Source organism: Mastacembelus armatus, chromosome 3, assembly GCF_900324485.2.
Source record: "Mastacembelus armatus chromosome 3, fMasArm1.2, whole genome shotgun sequence".
NCBI classification, from domain to species: domain Eukaryota; kingdom Metazoa; phylum Chordata; class Actinopteri; order Synbranchiformes; family Mastacembelidae; genus Mastacembelus; species Mastacembelus armatus.
In genome coordinates, this window is record NC_046635.1 from 9,429,660 (window position 1) to 9,447,474 (window position 17,815).

The 17,815-nt window shown below is 41.0% G+C and overlaps 1 protein-coding gene across 1 annotated transcript; it reads right to left on the reverse strand.

The window, feature by feature from the left end:
* On the reverse strand, nt 1–17,333 carry alx4a (ALX homeobox 4a). Its single transcript, XM_026320121.1, has 4 exons — nt 16,930–17,333; nt 6,052–6,371; nt 2,015–2,143; nt 1–1,400 (listed from the first exon to the last, which is right to left on the reverse strand). The coding sequence occupies exons 1-4, from the start codon at nt 17,273–17,275 to the stop codon at nt 1,080–1,082; spliced, it is 1,116 nt and encodes a 371-aa protein (XP_026175906.1). The 5' UTR covers nt 17,276–17,333; the 3' UTR covers nt 1–1,079.
* Between the last annotated feature and the right edge of the window lie 482 nt (nt 17,334–17,815).

Sequence of the window (17,815 nt, forward strand, 5' to 3'; positions counted from 1 at the left end):
TCAAAGGTGGCGGCTGCTGGTTTCTCTGTTATTTCTGGCAGTCTGACTGACTAGTAGGCACTTCTCTCTCTGAAACTCCTGAGACTGGAAATGCACGGGGCACAGTCGTGTCCACTTGGAGTCTGTCCTCCTGAAAACAGAGCTGGCTCTGTTTGGAGACCGACGCTCCCAGGCTCTTCAGCCCTGAGAGCAGCAGGCCTGCTGTGCCCCTCTCATACTCCCACACATACTTCCTCATCCATCCCTTCCTCTCTCCGGCCATCAGTGCACCGAGTCAGTGCAGCAGGTGGATCTCTCACCCTGACCACACTAAAACAAACCACATTTCATCTGTTTGACTTTTAAATGCTGGAGGGTAGAACCACTTCTAAGTTCTGCAGTTACTGAAGTATACACCCAGTGGTGGTTATTTTAATGTTTGTGTTGGATGTGTGAAGCATCATAATGTGACAGATATGCTGGATAGAAAGTTTTCTGTAGCTTTATCTCAGCATTGGTATGACTGAAGCATATGCTTATGCTCATAAAGATCGCCTTAGAATAATATGTACACAGCATATAACTACTACATTGCTTTCTTAAGGACCCTTCTAAAATGTTTGTCAAATTAAAACCAGCAACAAAATGACTGAAGGGAAAAACAAAGACACTCAAACGTTAAATAACACAGTAAGAATACAACAGCACCTTAACAAAGAGCTGCAATGACACTAAAAGCACTGTACAAATACAACTTCCTGTGTTTTAGCAAATAAGTGCATGGATTTGTTTGAAATTAATCTTAAATTTTTCCTTCGCCTGGCAACAGTACTACACTGCAACTCCTGTTGGACAGTACAGCACCACCTCCCACCAGCCTGCAGCCGCTTTCCCCAAGACGGAGATTGAGAAACAAGGCAGTGCCTCGCCACTTATCGTGCCAAATTTCTTGTTGTCTTCTCTTTGAGTAATCTTCACTCATCTGTGAATTTGCAGAATTATTTTATTGCAACATTTTATGAAAGTAGTCACTGTTGCCTTTGATGTGGCCATGAAGGTTCGGTGGTCAACAAGGTCCCTCATCCAGTATTATCAACAAATCATGTGGCCCAAGAGATGGCTGCGCTGTGCTCTTTGGCCTTCATGCGCAAAGCGGCGATAGAGGAGGACTTGCGGTCGGGGTCCATGTTGAGATCGTACGTGTTGATGCCTGCAGCCATGCCAGGAGATCCTCCAAACAGGCTGCCCATGTGAGCCTGCCCCACATGACCTCCAGAGCTCGGTACCCCCAGAAAATCAGACACCCCATTGGCAGAGTGGGGATGAGGGGTCATACAGGGAGTCACAGTGTCGCACGGTACAACACAGCCCGGCACTGGAGATGCTGCACTGCCTCCGCCAATCCAAGAAGGATTCTGAATCTGAAATGTTGAAAGGAAATCAACATTGTTAAAGAGTCATACAGCTGCAGCATTAACCCCAATGGCTCACTGTTTATTCTAAGCTCACACACATTTTTGAGCTCATTATTTTTCAAGGCATCCTGACAGAAATTAAAAGAAAGTACTGACTGTTTAGTAAATTCCAATGTGTGTATATTGTAGGTTTTTAGATTTTTTTTTTCAATTTATTTATAGTTTTTACTGTTAGAATTGGGCTGTGTGTCCATTTCCAGTGTTTATCCTAAGTTGAGGGTAAATACTGGCTCTAGGTTCACATTTGGGATACAAATAAAAAACCATATTTCCCTAAAATGTCAAACCTTTCATTCCTTTAAATAGAACCATATAATGTTCTTATTGCTAACCACTACATTACCACACTATAATCACATAACTTTCTACAAGAAAAAAAAAAGATCATTGTAATGAACCCAAGATCGTTTTTAGTAGAAGTGAGTGAAACCTGGAAAGCAGTAATAAAAATAAAAACAGTTACCCTGTTTCTGAGAAATCAAGTTTGCAAAAAGAAATGTGATTTGGAGTTATTAAGCTAAAAAAAATGTCAAACCTGTACTGAAGCACTCATATTGTACCTGTGCGTAGTTCTCAGGTCGTGTTAGGAGGGGCAGCTCATAAGCTGAAGAGAAGTGTGTTCGGACCTGCTGCATCTGACCGAAACGTTCCCTCTTTCTCCATTTAGCCCTTCGGTTCTGGAACCAGACCTGCAGAGTGAAATTGTCTGAATGTCAGCAAGAGGAAAATTCTCAAAACAGAATGAAATACTTCTCTATAGATACAAATCTTAGTTTGCCATTACAATGGAAAAACGATCCCATGCAGTATTGCCAATTGAACTATCAAACATGGTTATCTGCAGCACATCAAAAATGCAAAGTCCTTTTCAATCTTGAGGTCATACGAACGAACACAAGGAATAAACTTCACTGGAGAAAATCTAGTCCTGTACCATTACTAATGTTTTCTGCAGTTATTTTGACATAGAAATCTATCATTATTTATTGGAGGCATTAGTGTGTTTGAATTACCATCAATATATGTGAAAGTAATCTATATCCATTTGTCTTAGGCTCTCGACATCACCTGACTGATTAGGTTTAGCAGCAAAAATGTTTCTGATATGTCAGGTATCTGCTCTTTGCTCATACTCTATAATTCTAAGGAGGCAAAATGGGAAATTGAAAAGTGAGATGGGATTATGCTAAGGTTTGTTTGCATTTTCCTTTTTAATTTCCTGAGGCCTAAAGCTCTGGCTTTGAAATGCTGTCTCACTCTAAATTAAAGAAGCACACAGATCAGAGGATGTAATCCTTCTTTCCTTGATGTACTTGGGACCCATACAACATCACAGTGTTTCTCCAAACCAATGTTCTTTCGTGATTTTTATACATTTACGTTTGTAACATACTTCTTCTTCTCCCCAACAACTCCCATCTGCTCGCTCTGCTTTTTGCCGAGTCTGCTGGCTATTATAGAGAGAGAACATATTTTTGTGTTGCACACACTGCGTTGTGACAGTAATTGGTAAAGACCTTGACAGCTTAAGTAGCTGGTGGACTTTCAATGAGGCTTTATTTATGTTACAGCCCCAGACAGAAAAAGCAGAGAAATGCCAAACTGGCCCCAGCAGGAGAGCTGTATGGGGCAGAAAACACTTTGAAGTGAGAGACCAGCTCAGAGGATTGATAACCCACCTCTGCTGTCACTCACGCCAGCTTCCATAGAAAAGTAAAAAAGAAATCCAAAGCTAAGCCTGGCTTCGGTTTTCCAACACACCCAAAGCACTAATAATATTGTGGGAACACCCCTGACCAGTGTTTTAGTTCATTAAATGTGAGTTTGTTCTCTAAAAAAAAATCCTCCGCCACATAATGTCTTATAGTCAGTGTCAATTAAAGATAAGTCCAGGGCACTAATGGACTGATGCAAGAACTTTGTGTGCACAGACAATATGTAAGTTATGGTTATGTGGTTTTATAAATCTACAACTTGTCATTTGCAAGATTTACTAACAGCTTGTCATATTGTATGTTATCTCTATGAATTCGATTACAAAAAATGTGTTCTTGTGTTATCGGACCTGATTCGCCTAGGGATCATTGTTCCACACGGACCGTAATCACTGTCGCACAACGTATTTCAGCATCAGAAGTTGGCACTATGACAGAGAGAGAAACCGTCCGTAAAAGGCAGAAAATGTTCAAAGTTTAGGATCATTTCAAAGTTTAAAAAAAGAAGACAACACGGTGCAGTGCGTGTATTGTAAAGTAGAACTGGCGAACCACAACAGAACTTTGTCAATGTTTCAACATCTGAACACAAAACATCCGGTTGTGAGCCAGACCAGCTCAACCAGCGGAGCCGACACAAGGTAACGTCATTTCAAGCTAACCTGTCGCTTCTGTCATGTATTACACAATAGTATTATTGTTTAAAAACACAAAAGTATTTTTTTTGTCCCTTTAGTCGAGTAATCGCTGAAATATTCGGTAGAATACCCGACTTCAAAATGAATCGCTAGCTGCAGCCCTATCACACATATCTTCTTGATCACTGGTTAGTTTATAAAAACTCAGAACAATTATTGAAATAGTCTGAAAACAAGAAAGGCTCTGTTTAGTATCACATGAGACAAATAAATGCAGAACATTCTTGCAACTACAAATATGGAACCAGAGACATATTTGGTTGTAAAATGATCTAAACAATTCACAGTGCATGGATTTTTGGAGTTGCTGATTTTTTTTTCAGCCAGCAAACTAACCCTTACTACATGAATATATTAAATCAAAAATGTAATTTTAAACACTGTAAAGTTCAAAGTGATTTCATGCTTTGTCACCATCAGAGACCCCCCCCCCCCTCCTCCTAGTCAAACTACTTAGTGAAATGGCAGAAATGTGATGTTTACTAGTGAGAAATGAGCTTCTGTTTGCAGGAACTGTCAGCGCCTTTGTCCTTCAGTTGATCAAATCTGTTTTTCCTGTTGCCTGTGTGGATCTTTAAACGTGTAGTGACACCTGTGTTTTCCTGGTGAAATCCACATGTCTAATCTGTCTCTTTGAGCCCTCTGGACTAACAGAAATGCAAATCGGAACTGTTTTTGAAAACCCCCAACCTCTGACTTCCCTATGTATCTGTAGTGCACATGACTCAGATCTGAACTGACTTTCTCCCTTTGAAACCCACAGAATGAAAAAGCAAACAACTCCAGACTGTTCACGTTTTGTAAGTTGTTTTTTTCTGAGACAGTGAAGTATAACGCCATCCTCCTCTCTGAAGCATTGATAAACTTGTACATTTTAAGAATCAAACTTTTTTTTTTTTTTCATATTTTTTCGTTCCAGATGCAGGATTCATGAGCTGTGAGTCGTTTTGCGTGTGAATAGAGCACAGAGCCCGTGTTCTCTGACTGACAAGGCATCTCGTGTCTTTTATCTTTTTAACTTGAGTGTTTAAGAGGGCCGCTGGGAGAGCCAGGGGCTGTAAAGCTGCATCCATCTGAGGCAGACAGCTCTGTGATAGTATGGGGAGCAAAGTAGTGCAGAGCGGTATACCTTCAGAGACTCCAAGTTGAGTTATAATCCTGTGGCTGCACAGGCTTCCTGTGTTTCACTGTGGAGCTTTTCTGGTCACTGGTCCAGCTCATCATGTAGAAAACTGGTTTTGATAGAGCTCTTATCTCATTCCATGTACACCACTGACATGGAACCAAATGTTTTTTTTCTTGGAAAAAAAAAATAGAATTCTCCTTATGCCTCAAAATAGCACAAACATCTTGCTAACTTGCTCAAAGCTCATGGGAAGATGTTCACACCTACCCTGGAGACCACAGCAGGGACACATTCCTGCCTGGACAGGATGTTAATGAAAGAAAAACACAGAAAATCCAGGAGCTTTGGCAGTTCGTGCTACACACATACACACTCATACCACACAGATACAGAAATAGAGGAGGTCTCTGTCTGTGTTCACCACTAGTGGAATGCTTTATTGCAGTTGTGACCGGGTTGTATGCAAATTGAGGCAAAATTTCCCTAATGTGAGTCAGAGAGGTGTTCTAGGCCTGAGGCTCAGGACACACTGAAGTGAACTCAGGTCCCAAGAAAAAGGTGGCTGACACTTTCCAAAGAAAACTCAACAGCCGAATGCATCTCTTCATATGCTGAAAGTCTGCTCTTCCACAACCGCACATATGAGGCCCAGGCAGCTCAAACCTCAGCCCCCTGGGCCCCCTGGCCTCTGTTAGCTCCCACTCCCCCACTCTCTCCCCCTGACTCCCACATTACCAGATATGTCTCTCATGTTGTTCTGTGAGTGACGTTATCTCTGCAGAGCTGCAGATGTTGAAGGATCCGTGAGGTTGGGTTGTTTAAACATTGCCTCTCTTTTTTGTTTAACGTATTGATAGGACAGGCATGCGGCTGCATAAGGTTGTGGCCACCATTACCACTGTAAACAGAAAACTTTCCAATTCATCTCCATCTGTTACTGGAAATCTGATATATTTTCTTGTTTGTTTTTTTTCATTTAGAGCTATTGCAGTTTTTCAAAATCTACTTAGCTGCATATAAAAATTCCCCAAACACTGCCGTTGAAGGGTCTGCATTACCTGCACACGAGCTTCAGTCAGGTCAGTCCTCAATGCAAGCTGCTCCCGAGCGTAAACATCAGGGTAGTGGGTCTTCTGGAAGACCTTCTCCAGCTCTTCCAGCTGGTAGCTCGTAAAAGTTGTGCGGTTGCGCCTTTTCTTGCCTTTGTTGCTTTCGCCGCCATCAGCCTTGTCCAGAGGACTTGGTAAGTCAGTGCCTGGCGGCCTATCAGAGGCCACCTTGACACCTTGATCCTTCACAGTCAGGTAGCTGGGGTCCATTCCTGGTGGGTCGGTGTCTGGGGCCAAATCAGAGTCTCTCACAACTGAACTGTCTTTACCTGCAGAGCGGGAAGATTTGAGAACTGTGAGAAGAGATTTATGCTGTTATAGTTATTTCAGGCAATGAAAGGATGGAATCAAAACAGATCTTTGTGAATTTGTTAAACATGAAAAGAAAGTATGAAAGTCTTTACATGATGCTGTGAAAAAAGGAGGGTTGTAACTCGGCTGTTAAAGACATAATCTGTCAGTTTCAGTAGACAGCAAATAAAAGTATAATAAGATAGATGTGCCTTTAATGCATCGTCATCTGTGGCTTTTCTTTAGGATTTAGGCAACACTGCCCAGTTAAACTGATTTAAGGCGTGTGGATCTCTAAAATGCTTCTGGGACGCAACGTTTAAATTATGTCACATAATCACACATTAACTCTTGCTGGGACATGTAAATTTCAATGACAAGATGTATCATTAGCCCTCTTGGAAAACTAGATATCTTTCTTTTAAAAAGTGTAACTGCACTTTAATATTCAGTCACTTCTGGCAGCATAACTTAACTGATAATTTAATTGTAGGATCAGTTTAATCTCTCATGGAGTTTGATGGGATGCAGCAGAGGAATTTCTTGCTTTTTGTGAGGAAATTCTGTGTTAAATCTGTTGTCGTGCAGAACAGACTATGTGTGTCTATTTGTTTACCTGTCTGTGTAATAGATATATATATAGCTTGGGTCACTGGCTGCTTACAGGCTCCAGTTGTAGTTTGCAGATTACTTTGTGATATTCTGAGCAACAGACACCCTGGCCTTAATTTGAGACCAACAGAAAGATCCAAATAAGAGCAAGGCTTGTCTTTGCACTTTGTCTATCACACATGCACTTGCTTTCTTCATGGCTGCAGCTGAGCTGTAAAACCTAATGCAACTCTCTCATCATGTGCCTCTGCAACTAAACTATATGCACGTTGTTATTATTAATACACATTTGTGTATTTGTGGTGGATGTGATAGCTGAGAGTGTTTCAGGCTACTCAATAACGCCAGTGAGCCTCCTCTCTCTGGCTCAGTCTAGTGGCTGGTCACAGTGCTGCATCTTCGTCCTCGACAACATCTGAGGTGAAGTTATTTTCAGGAACGAGGGCATCTCTGCTCATCTGCCCATCCAGCGATTTGTCAGGTTAGAACCAGGAAGGTGTGTGCCTTCGTCTGCAATTCTCAGGACCGAGTCAGCAGAGAAGATCTCACACACACATATACCCAGTGACCCCTCAGCTCACAGCCATGCTGGGCAATGTGCTGCAAGGTGAGGTGAATGGGTAGCCCTGACACTGACTCTCTCATACATACACAAAAGTGGAGATAAGAGATAAGTTGGGAGTGTAATGTCATATGAAGCTGCTGTTTGTTGTGAGTATAAACCTCACTGTTTGGACACTGCACATGTTGCAGATGTTTTAGGGTGACGATGTATCAGACATAGATGCAGTTCAGCTATGCAAGATTCAATGCCCACTAAGGTGGTGGTTCCTAAAATGTTTGCCTAACAGTGCTGGAAATGTGCTTGGCCTGGGGAGCCTTATTTTGGTGGCAGACAGCTTGCTGGGGGTATAACTTCCACAACATTGCATTGCAGTCTATGACTAACATATCCTGTTAGGCTTGAAGGAAACAAATGGGTTTGATCCAAACATAAATACTCTCGACTTATTTCACCATATTTCCCTTGCTGGCACCCGCAGCCCCCACAAGGGACGAGCTGTCAGGCAGTTTGAAGCCATGAGGCCTCTCGCTGATCAAAGGTTTTTGTTTATCACATGTCACTGATGTTTTTTTGAAAGGAGTGGGATACCATGACAGTTTCCTGCTTGTTATCCATACAATCTACTGAAACCGTGAGGCTCCCAAGGTGAACAGCAGTGGGCCCTCCTGCAGGGAATGCCATATGTATAGAGAACATAACAAAGTCTGCGACTAAGGCCTGTCAGGATAAAATCTCCATAGAACGAGGCAAGGAAGAGTGACTGTGAAAAACATATCCTACAACATTTTTTTTTTTTTTTTTTTTTTTTTGGCCATTGCTCAATATTAAGCCCCTTCAGTTGCACTTGTAGTGTCTAAATTGCAGCTAAATTCCAACAAACTCCCCAAATTTCTTTTCTCTTTGCACTTGAATATGCAATTGAAAATGTTTTGACTTGCAACCGCAAAATGTTCTATTTTCACTGCAGTGGATCCAGCAGTCAACATCTGTTCCAGTTACTGTGCACAGGGAAGAGAGGAGAGGTGCAGCTCTTGGTGGTGGGCACAGAGAAAGTACTTTACTGTTCATCCTAAACTGTTTAGTGTGTCTCCACTCAACTACAAAACAGCACTGGAGTTTGTGTAAAAGTCTCCATTTTCACATGCAACAAATACAACAGTTTAATTATTTTTACAACATAGTATGTCTCTGTTGGCACTGATATCAAAATCAAAGGCTGACCTTCTTCATGCACCATTTTTAATACTGCGAGGCACTTCCCATGTGGATATCAGTGTCAAAATGACCTTGTGGGTCAGACGATCAACGCGGGCAGCTATTAATTCACAGAAAACAAGAGGGGGAGTGGGGCATCAAAGTGTAATTTAACTGGCTGTAAAACAACAGGGCACCATCCCTTCCTTTTTACTGAGTGGGATGACTGAGGTCACCTCACAGTGTTAAGAGGAACCATTATAATTACACACCATACGGCAAGTGAGACAGATTAACAACATGGTGTTCAAATTTTAAAAGAAATATCTGAAATGGAGGGAGACATAAACAGTAGAGAAAAAGTGATAAAAGAGATGAAGAGGGGAAAACAAGGGAATGTAAAGTTACATTTTGTTTAATTGAATATGTGAGCAAAGTATTTATTTGTGTGTGTTTTAGTGACTTAAAATATGGTTTGGATTGTAAAATGGCACTTTGAACAGTGCATAGGGCTCAGTGTGTCTTGGGTGCAGTGACAGAGGCAGGCTCAGATGTATGATCCAGGCAATGCAAGAATGATACAACTGAGGATTCCCAAATTATTGTATTATTTTTAAGCTGAAGTGTAGGATTTTTGATTTCGTTTATAATATACATCCTGTGGAAAACAAAGATGTTAAAAAGACTACACAGAAAATACTGTCTCCAAAGTAAAACCTCAATGCAGCAATCCTGACTACACCTGTGACTGCCTTTTAAGGTTAATTACAGGTATATAAAAGAACCTATGGGCACCACAGCACTATGGGTTTTAGCCTGGGTTACCCTGGATCCATGTTGTAAGAACTTGCCTGACCAAGTAAAAAACCAGACTGAGAATTCATAAAGATGGCGGAAGGAGTTTCAAGAGTTTCAGTAGGCTAATGAACATAAACTGATACACAGTTTTTAGAAGCTATAGAACGAGCTACACTACCAATAACAGAAGGATCAGCTGTCATCTCCTGCAAATGACACCACACAGAATTTGTAAATTACACAGCCTTGTTTTGAAAAACAAATGGATAAACGCATCTAAATCAGCACAGGGTTTAGCTGTGGTAACTGGTTTTACGGTGACTGAAGGTCTGAGGTTGATGAAGTTAGTCTTTCTCCGAGAAGAAAACCATCACTCACAAATGAGAAGATTAAACTTTAGAACATTAAAACATTAAAAGAAAGCTGATGAATCTTGGCAGCCCATTCTTTGGTCAAGCAAAACAGACCAAACATGCTGTTTGAGTTCTAGTATATTTAGCGTGTTCCTGGCCACAGTGACTGGATAGTGCCGACAGTGAGACATGGAGGTGGCAGTGTGCTGATGGGAGGCCGCTGTCTAAAGGGTACAGAAGATGTCGTGTGTGCAAATGGTAGAACATCGCTCCACAGATTTGAATCAGTCATCAAATATAAATACAGACATGCAAATTAATTTCAAATATTAAAAAATGATAAAATCTCAAAACTGATACTGTATTGACTTTTGTTGAAGTTTATTCAAAAATATAATATAAAAAAAACCATTTTATTATAGTTAAGTAGTCAAGGATTTCTGTTTTTCAAAATAATTGGCTCCCAATTTTACACACGCTTATATGAATAAATTATTAAGATAGGTTTTTATATATAAAACTAATACTATTATTAAATGTTATTTAAATATAGCTTAATCATAGGCTGCTAGAAGATTACAATTCTGCTAGTACTTCAAGAAAAATTATGTATAATTTATATTTTTTACAAGACTTTATGGCTCATTTCCAGTGCTTGTAATACTTTAAGTACATTTTGCACTCAAAAACTTATGTATGGAAACTTGACTTTCTTGTAATGGTTTGTTTTTAATACTAAATTGCCACTTTTACTTACCTGCAATAATTATTTTTTTTTGCCACATCAAAGCTGTGACCACAATAGGAACATATCCTAACCTTTTAAGTTGGTGTTCGTAACTTGTTAGCTAATTTATTTACATAACCGACACTTATGGAGAAACCTTGTCATTCAGTTGGAGTTGTGTTTGTGGCCATCTGGTAAAAACAGTGAAGTCTAATAATCTCTTTTAACTCTGTTTTTGGTCTCCACCAACTCCCCAAGGGAAGTACCTTAATCTTTAGTGGCTAAATACTCTGCTGCGTTCATCAGTTGGTTGCTGTCAGAGTCTGTTTGCCATTTAGTGCAGAGCAGGTATTGCATTTATAAAGCTTTTTACTAAAGCAGCTGTGGCTGAAAATTGCGCCGTGAGAGTGAACTAAACAGTGACGTTGTGGTTCGGACAAACAAAAGCCAAACCTTATTATTGAGCACAGTAAAGCCAAGTAGAGCTGCATTTTCAGATTAAAGTTCTCTGTAGGTTTATCACTATTAGTGACCACTGTTACATTGCAACATAGTTTTTACATTATCGTGATATATTGTTACTGCAAAAATATTTATTGCAGCTGCTGTAAGTAAAGGGTTGTGATGCTTCTTCCACCACTGCTTAACATGAAATTTCTCTTTTCTCTCTGTGTTCTCATTGGATGTACAAATAACATGACTATGAATATCCATCCATCCATCCATCTTCTATACCCGCTTTTTCCTGGCTCAGGGTCACGGGGATCTGCTGGAGCCTATCCCAGCTCTCTCTCGGGTGGAAGGCAGGGGTACACCCTGGACAGGTCACCAGTCCATCACAGGGCCTGACTATGAATAGTTTGGTGCTATTCTTGGTGTGGTGTCAGGTGTTTATATCAAAACAATTTACCCACGCACACCGCCCATTTACATGGTGTATTTTGCATGTCACTGCTGTGATTTGGAATCAGCTGACATGTCTTATAAACTCAGCACCTTCCTTTTTAGTTTTTTCTTCACAAAAAGTTTTCTTCTGTGATCATGTGATAGGTAGCCATTCACTTTGAAATTCAATGCTGCTGCCTGAGCAGAGTGAAGATCCATCTCAGCAGGCTGTGCAAAATTCACAGACAAAAAAAAAAAAGAAAAAAAAAAATCCATAAAAGCTCAGACTGATAAATCACCTCTCACACACTCTTTGTCTTCCAGTCTCTCTCTGTGTGTCTGCCTCTCACCAGCTCTCTTCTCTCAGACATTTGGAGCAAAACGGAATTTTCTTTATCTTATGTTTTTGTTGTCTGATCGAAACAGAACGTTCCATCCGAGTGGGAAAAACTTACTAAAAGCTTTATGTGCACAAAAAGACTTTGCTGGCAAACTGACAAACATCATGCACAACCACTTCTTCCTAGCAGAGATTCACGAAGTGAAAATCCGAATAGTCAAACCACAGTTTAAGAGCACAAAATGCAACCAAATTCCATAAGCCAAGCCTGACAATGTGTCCTGCAACAATGTTGTAGGTTTTCAGATCTCAGATCTCTGTAGGATCATAGATATAAAAAAATTAAGTGTCTAACAGTTGAACTTCAGCTGTTCATTCGCCAACAAAATCATATGAAATGATTTTCTGTTAAGGTCTGTCTATCCACTAAAACCCCTCAAAACATTTAAGATAGACAAACAATCACTCGCAAACGTAATGAATTAAAGTATTTTTGTAGGCCTACACCAGCTTGTGACAGTATCACAGAATAAACATTGAATAAAATTTTAAAAATGTAAAATATGTTTAGATTCTATTTTTCATAAACCATGAGAATTTCCGAAACCAATTGATTCAGCCTTGAAAATAAATAGAATGTAAAGATTATACATGTAATCATGAGTGCAGTTAAAAAATATTGTGCGGTAGATAAAGAAAAAACCTGAATCTCTGATTTGCAGTCCTGATGCTGTCCTCCTCCTCTGTCGGTGTTCAGTTTACATGAAACGGTGACAACCAGACCAAAGGACGTCCTGGACCGCATGAGCCTTCTGGCCCTGCTGCTCCCACTCGGCCATGCAAACTGAGCCTAATGTAAATTGCCCTGCCAAACTTCAACTAAATGGTAAAATGATCCTGAGTCCTTGTCACCTCCACTCATGTCACTGACTTGCTGAAGTGTGCCTCAGTTGTCTGGGCTGCATGGCTGGATCCCATTACTGCCTGCTCGAACCAATCAGTGCAGAGCGCCATTATGAGAAGCTGAGATGGTTTGCGTTGGGTTAAAGGACCAAAAAGGCAGAAGAGGAGATGGCGTAACCAAATCTCACAAGGCACTCACACCTGAATGCTGGTTCTCCAAGAGATAACTGTCTTCAGCTGCATCTGCAGACATTTACATATTTACACTTGCAGGGCAGCAGGACTGGATCAAATTCTCGCTTTGGCCAAAAAGTAATTTATGGTTTAGGCTGGAATAAACTGTATCCCTTTTATGGCTTCAAATTACACCAGCAGTTTGTCATTGGTGCAACAATGTCATTACCCTGTACATCTCAGTCACTGTAGAGGAGAAAAAAAGCAATAAAAGACACAGTGCCACTATAATTAGGTCTCCAATTCAACACCCAGGCAACAACAAAGTAACATCCTTCGTCTCATTGGTGTAGTTAAATGTTTACTGTGTAAAACGGGACTCCAAATGTTACAACGGCTCTGCTTTGACACCAGAGTTACAGATGGCGGTTTCGAATGGATTTTCTCTGCTGAGTGCATGCGGAGGAACTTGCCCTCCCCTCCAAACAGATGAGGGCAGGAAAGCCGACCTAAAGGTCAACACCCTCAGACGCTGAGAGAAGACACGAACACATCAAAGGAAGAAGTGTATAATCTCCAAGATGATGAAATGAGTGAACCATCCTCGGTGCCTTCTTTTTTTCCCCCTCCAGCTGGCCAATTTTCATACTGATATAGTAAACAGATCGATTTTGCATATTTGTTATTGTTTGGTGTCCACCGTCATATTCTCCATGTAAAAATGTGTATTTAAGTGATTGAAAATAAAACAAGGTACTGGTATTTTTATATAAGTCTTTTCGTTTTGTGCAGCGTTTCAGGCACAAATATTGTAATTTAGCCCATTTATTTCACAGTTAAACTCTTGACTAATATTTTACATGGATGATGTATCATCACTTCCATTACTATACATTAAACTACTACTGTATTATGTAAAGTTGCTAAAATTGCAGCATTAAAATTCTGCTTGTGCGTTAATTTGTGCTTAAACTCTGAAATAGGCCTTTCTTCATCCATCAATCCATAATCTATACCTGCTTACCCCTATTTAGGGTCACGGGGATCTGCTGGAGCCTATCCCAGCTCTCATTGGTTGAAAGGAAGGGGTACACCCTGGACAGGTCACCAGTGCCTTTCTTCATGATGAGTATTTTTAGTGATACTGGTATTTTATGTAGGAACATTTGTTGATAATATTCCTGTAGGTTTACTTCAGTAAAAATTGTACTTGCACTTAACTTTTCCATGAATTGTTTTTCTGCTTTAACTTTCCACCTCTGTGTGCGTTTTATTTTGTCACTCTGTTATCTTATTGTTGGAAGGCGTCTTTCTTCGACCACACTGCTCTGTCCACCTCCTCTCGTTCGCCTTTAGTGAGTGTCGTGCTGAAAGCTGTCCCTGCTCCCATAAGTGCCTCACTGATTCCATGTAACAACATGATTGGCAATGTGTTGAGTCAAAACAATACAAGTGTGACTGCAGCAACACTGATGTATGTAAATTATGTTTGTATCTTTATGAGACCACTGTGCTGTTTTATATCAGCCAGAAATGTCACAGCTAGATCTGTCAGCTTCAGACAGCTCATTAGGTCTTTGACTGAATGGATCAAGGCACAAAATAAAACAACAAAGCAAATCTTTGACAATTTGAAACTAGCCAGTGATTGTGTCAAATCCAAGTTTGATTTAAAAAAAATAAATAAATAAACCAGCCAGGAAGTAAAATACTCCAGCATTTTCCAATAAAAACATCAAGACTCATTTATCACTTTTCTCCTCAGCTATTAGGTCTCAACATATTTTACTGCTGACTTCAATTTATGTCCAGTCAGTGGCGCAGGATGGTTAAAAAGATGCGTTAACCGGGAACATCCACTCAGTGATAATCAGAGGGAAAACAACTACCAGTTTCAACGAATTGCGGTCTAAGACTTTATTTCTATATGGCTTCCACATGAATGCGAGCTTACTTTTAATTTGCATCATGAAAATGACGCCGGAGACAATGTGATAAACCACATCTATTCGAGTAATCCCAAAATGTGTAAGAGCTAAAGGAGTCATTGTGAGCAGGGAAATAAAGACAAGCCGAGAACTTTGACATCTGAGCTGCATTAATCGCTAGAGCTCTTTTTTTCCTGCCTTTTTCACGGTGAACCCGCTCATCATACATTTACAGACTTTGTTTTCCTGCACTGACGTATTTCAGTCTGAAGTTTTAACCCCGGTGAATGGAATTAAAAAAAAATCTTAAAACGCAGAAAATCGAAATGAATGAAAATTGATGTTACTGGATTAACTTTCTCCTTCATGCGCTTTAGACCCGCAGACCCGACTGACCCGTTTGAGCGTAACATTAAAAACAAAATCCTAAGCGCAGTATCGAGGTGGAAGTGTATTTTTAGAAGAGTTTATTTCTATTTTTTTAAAACAAGAATTCGTTTGCACAGTTTCTTTCTTCGTGGTTTGGACTAAAGTGCAGTATATTCGCAGCCTAATAACCGCGGCTTATTTACACCATAATATCACATTTTATTTAATAGCCGATCTGTGTCAGGATTAATAAGTAATGAAAACTTTAACATCCGTAATAAAAGACCCGTGTGAGATTTTGAGATTGATTTCGAGTCTTTGACATTTTGGAGCTAGACGTGGTTTCTCTGTGGGCCGCCATCCAGAAACTGTCAAAACATCCTTAAAGTGGCTCCACCAAACATTTGAGTGTGAGACTGGTGGACAAGCAGCTCATGAAAAAAGGGGTTTTGACTTCATGCGTAAAGAGTCCAACCTTTAAATGGATGGATTATTTTCTTTTATTGTATTATCTTTGCAAACGCAGCTCTTTCTTTTGGGGGGTTAGATATGCACCATGGACCATGTATGGACCATTTTTAATTTGTAAATTTGGATTTTGGACTTTTTTTTTTTTAGCCAGATTCCGTGGTGGAAATGAAACTCACCCTGTTTTAAGGATATTCCCAGGTGTCGGATATAGAGAGATATGAATTGTGACGGTGAAGCGCATTAAGCATTTTTGAAGATTTTAATAAACATGTTTGATGTTTGTGCTTCGAAATATTCGACACACATAGTGTCACAGTTTGGGGGCGAAGCAACTGAACTGAGTTTGTCCAACGTTTTAAAATAATTTGAACGCGTCTTTCTTTGATTGTCCTTTTTTCATTGTGTCATCGCGCGAACGATGTTACAGTAAAAGCGTTTTAAATGTGGGAAAACAGGAATTAATGCTGCTTCAAAGTGACCGCCTTCCCAACGAGGGTCAAAGTTTTATTTACACCCTCATCATTCACCCATTACAGCAGCGTGCACGCTATTAAATCTAATTGGAGGCAATCAGGCAGAGCAATGAAATGAAAATATTGTCTGTTTGGAGATCACTATTTGTCCCGTATGGAAACTTGTTAATTCAATTGTGCGACTCAGATCTAATATTAAGGACTGTAACAGATTATCGCATTAAATGCGTCCTAATTTAATTCTGATGGCCAAAGGCACAGTTCAATAGTCTGGAAGATTAGGCTTCTTCATTACCGTGTTACGCACTAAACTGCGTGGGCCATGTCGTTAGGACCTGGGTTGTCCTGGGCCTTTTACGCACGAAGGAGGTTTCAGATCTTCGAGGAGACGGGGGGGGGGGGGGGGGGGGGGGACAAATGAGTCTAACCAGTGCAGTTAGTTTTGTTTGGAGAAGTGCCTTTTCCAGCCAGAAGGTCGAGAAACAGCCATTACACAGACCGTTTATTACCGGAACCTTGATGGCCAACATCATGTGATAGGGTCAAGTGGAGAAATGAGCGTTGACTGACAGGTTCAAAGTTTTGTTGCATGTCCTACCTCTTTATTAAACGGCTCGCTGACGTTTTCATGACGGTTCCTATTTTTCTTAACAAAAACATATTCATGTCTTGGGATGCGGCATCTTTCCCAGTTCAGTGGACGCCTGTAACACAATAATGTCAAAGTTTTTCATCCACACTCACCATAGCACGGGATGAGGGCTCCGTTGGGTCCGGGCTCCTGCTGCAGTTTGCCGTCCTCGGGCGGTGTTTTGCAAGAAGACCTCTGCATAAAGAGGTGGTATTTGCTGAACGTGCCTTGCCCAGCTGCGGCGGCATCCAATGACTGGCACTCCTGCTGGAAGGGGCTCCGGGACTTTTCTCCGTAAGCCTGACCTTTGTTGGACAGGAAGGCGCTGTATTTGGTGTCAGTGGCTGGGAATGTCCTAAAGTGGCCCGCGTGGTGATCCCTACCTTGCGCTGCAGAAGGACTATAATATGAATCCATGGATGTCATATCGCTGTATGAAACACAGGTCTCGGCGTTCATGCCTTAAAAAAAGAGTCAGGAGGAGAAAAAGACCAAACACACACTCTCTCTCTCTCTCTCTCCCTCTCTCCCCCTCGGAAGGGAAGCGCAGGCACCCCTTCCCTCTCAACCTCCACCTCACACACACATATACACACACACACACACACACACACGCAGAGACTGCAGCGCACACCAGCCCGCAGCTGGGTTTGGTTATAAGACGATTCAGATCTTTTCCAGGAACCACTGTCGTTGACCAAACACTCCAAACTCCCCCTCGGGTTTGAGGAGAGTTACACAAACCCAGTCTTTCCTCAGAGGATGGGACCCAGATCTCCCCGGCTTCAAGACCTCTCCCAAGTGATTATGCCGATGACACGAACGAGTTAGGTCGCTTATTAGCTGAAAAAGAATTGGGGGGTGGGGGGTTGCGAAACGGGGGCGGAGGGGCAGCTTAACACATGACATTAATACAATTTGGATATGAATATAGCCAATGAGTTATGGCATTGGGGCGGAGAGGGCACAATTTCATGCTTCATTTGTTATGGTTCTTCA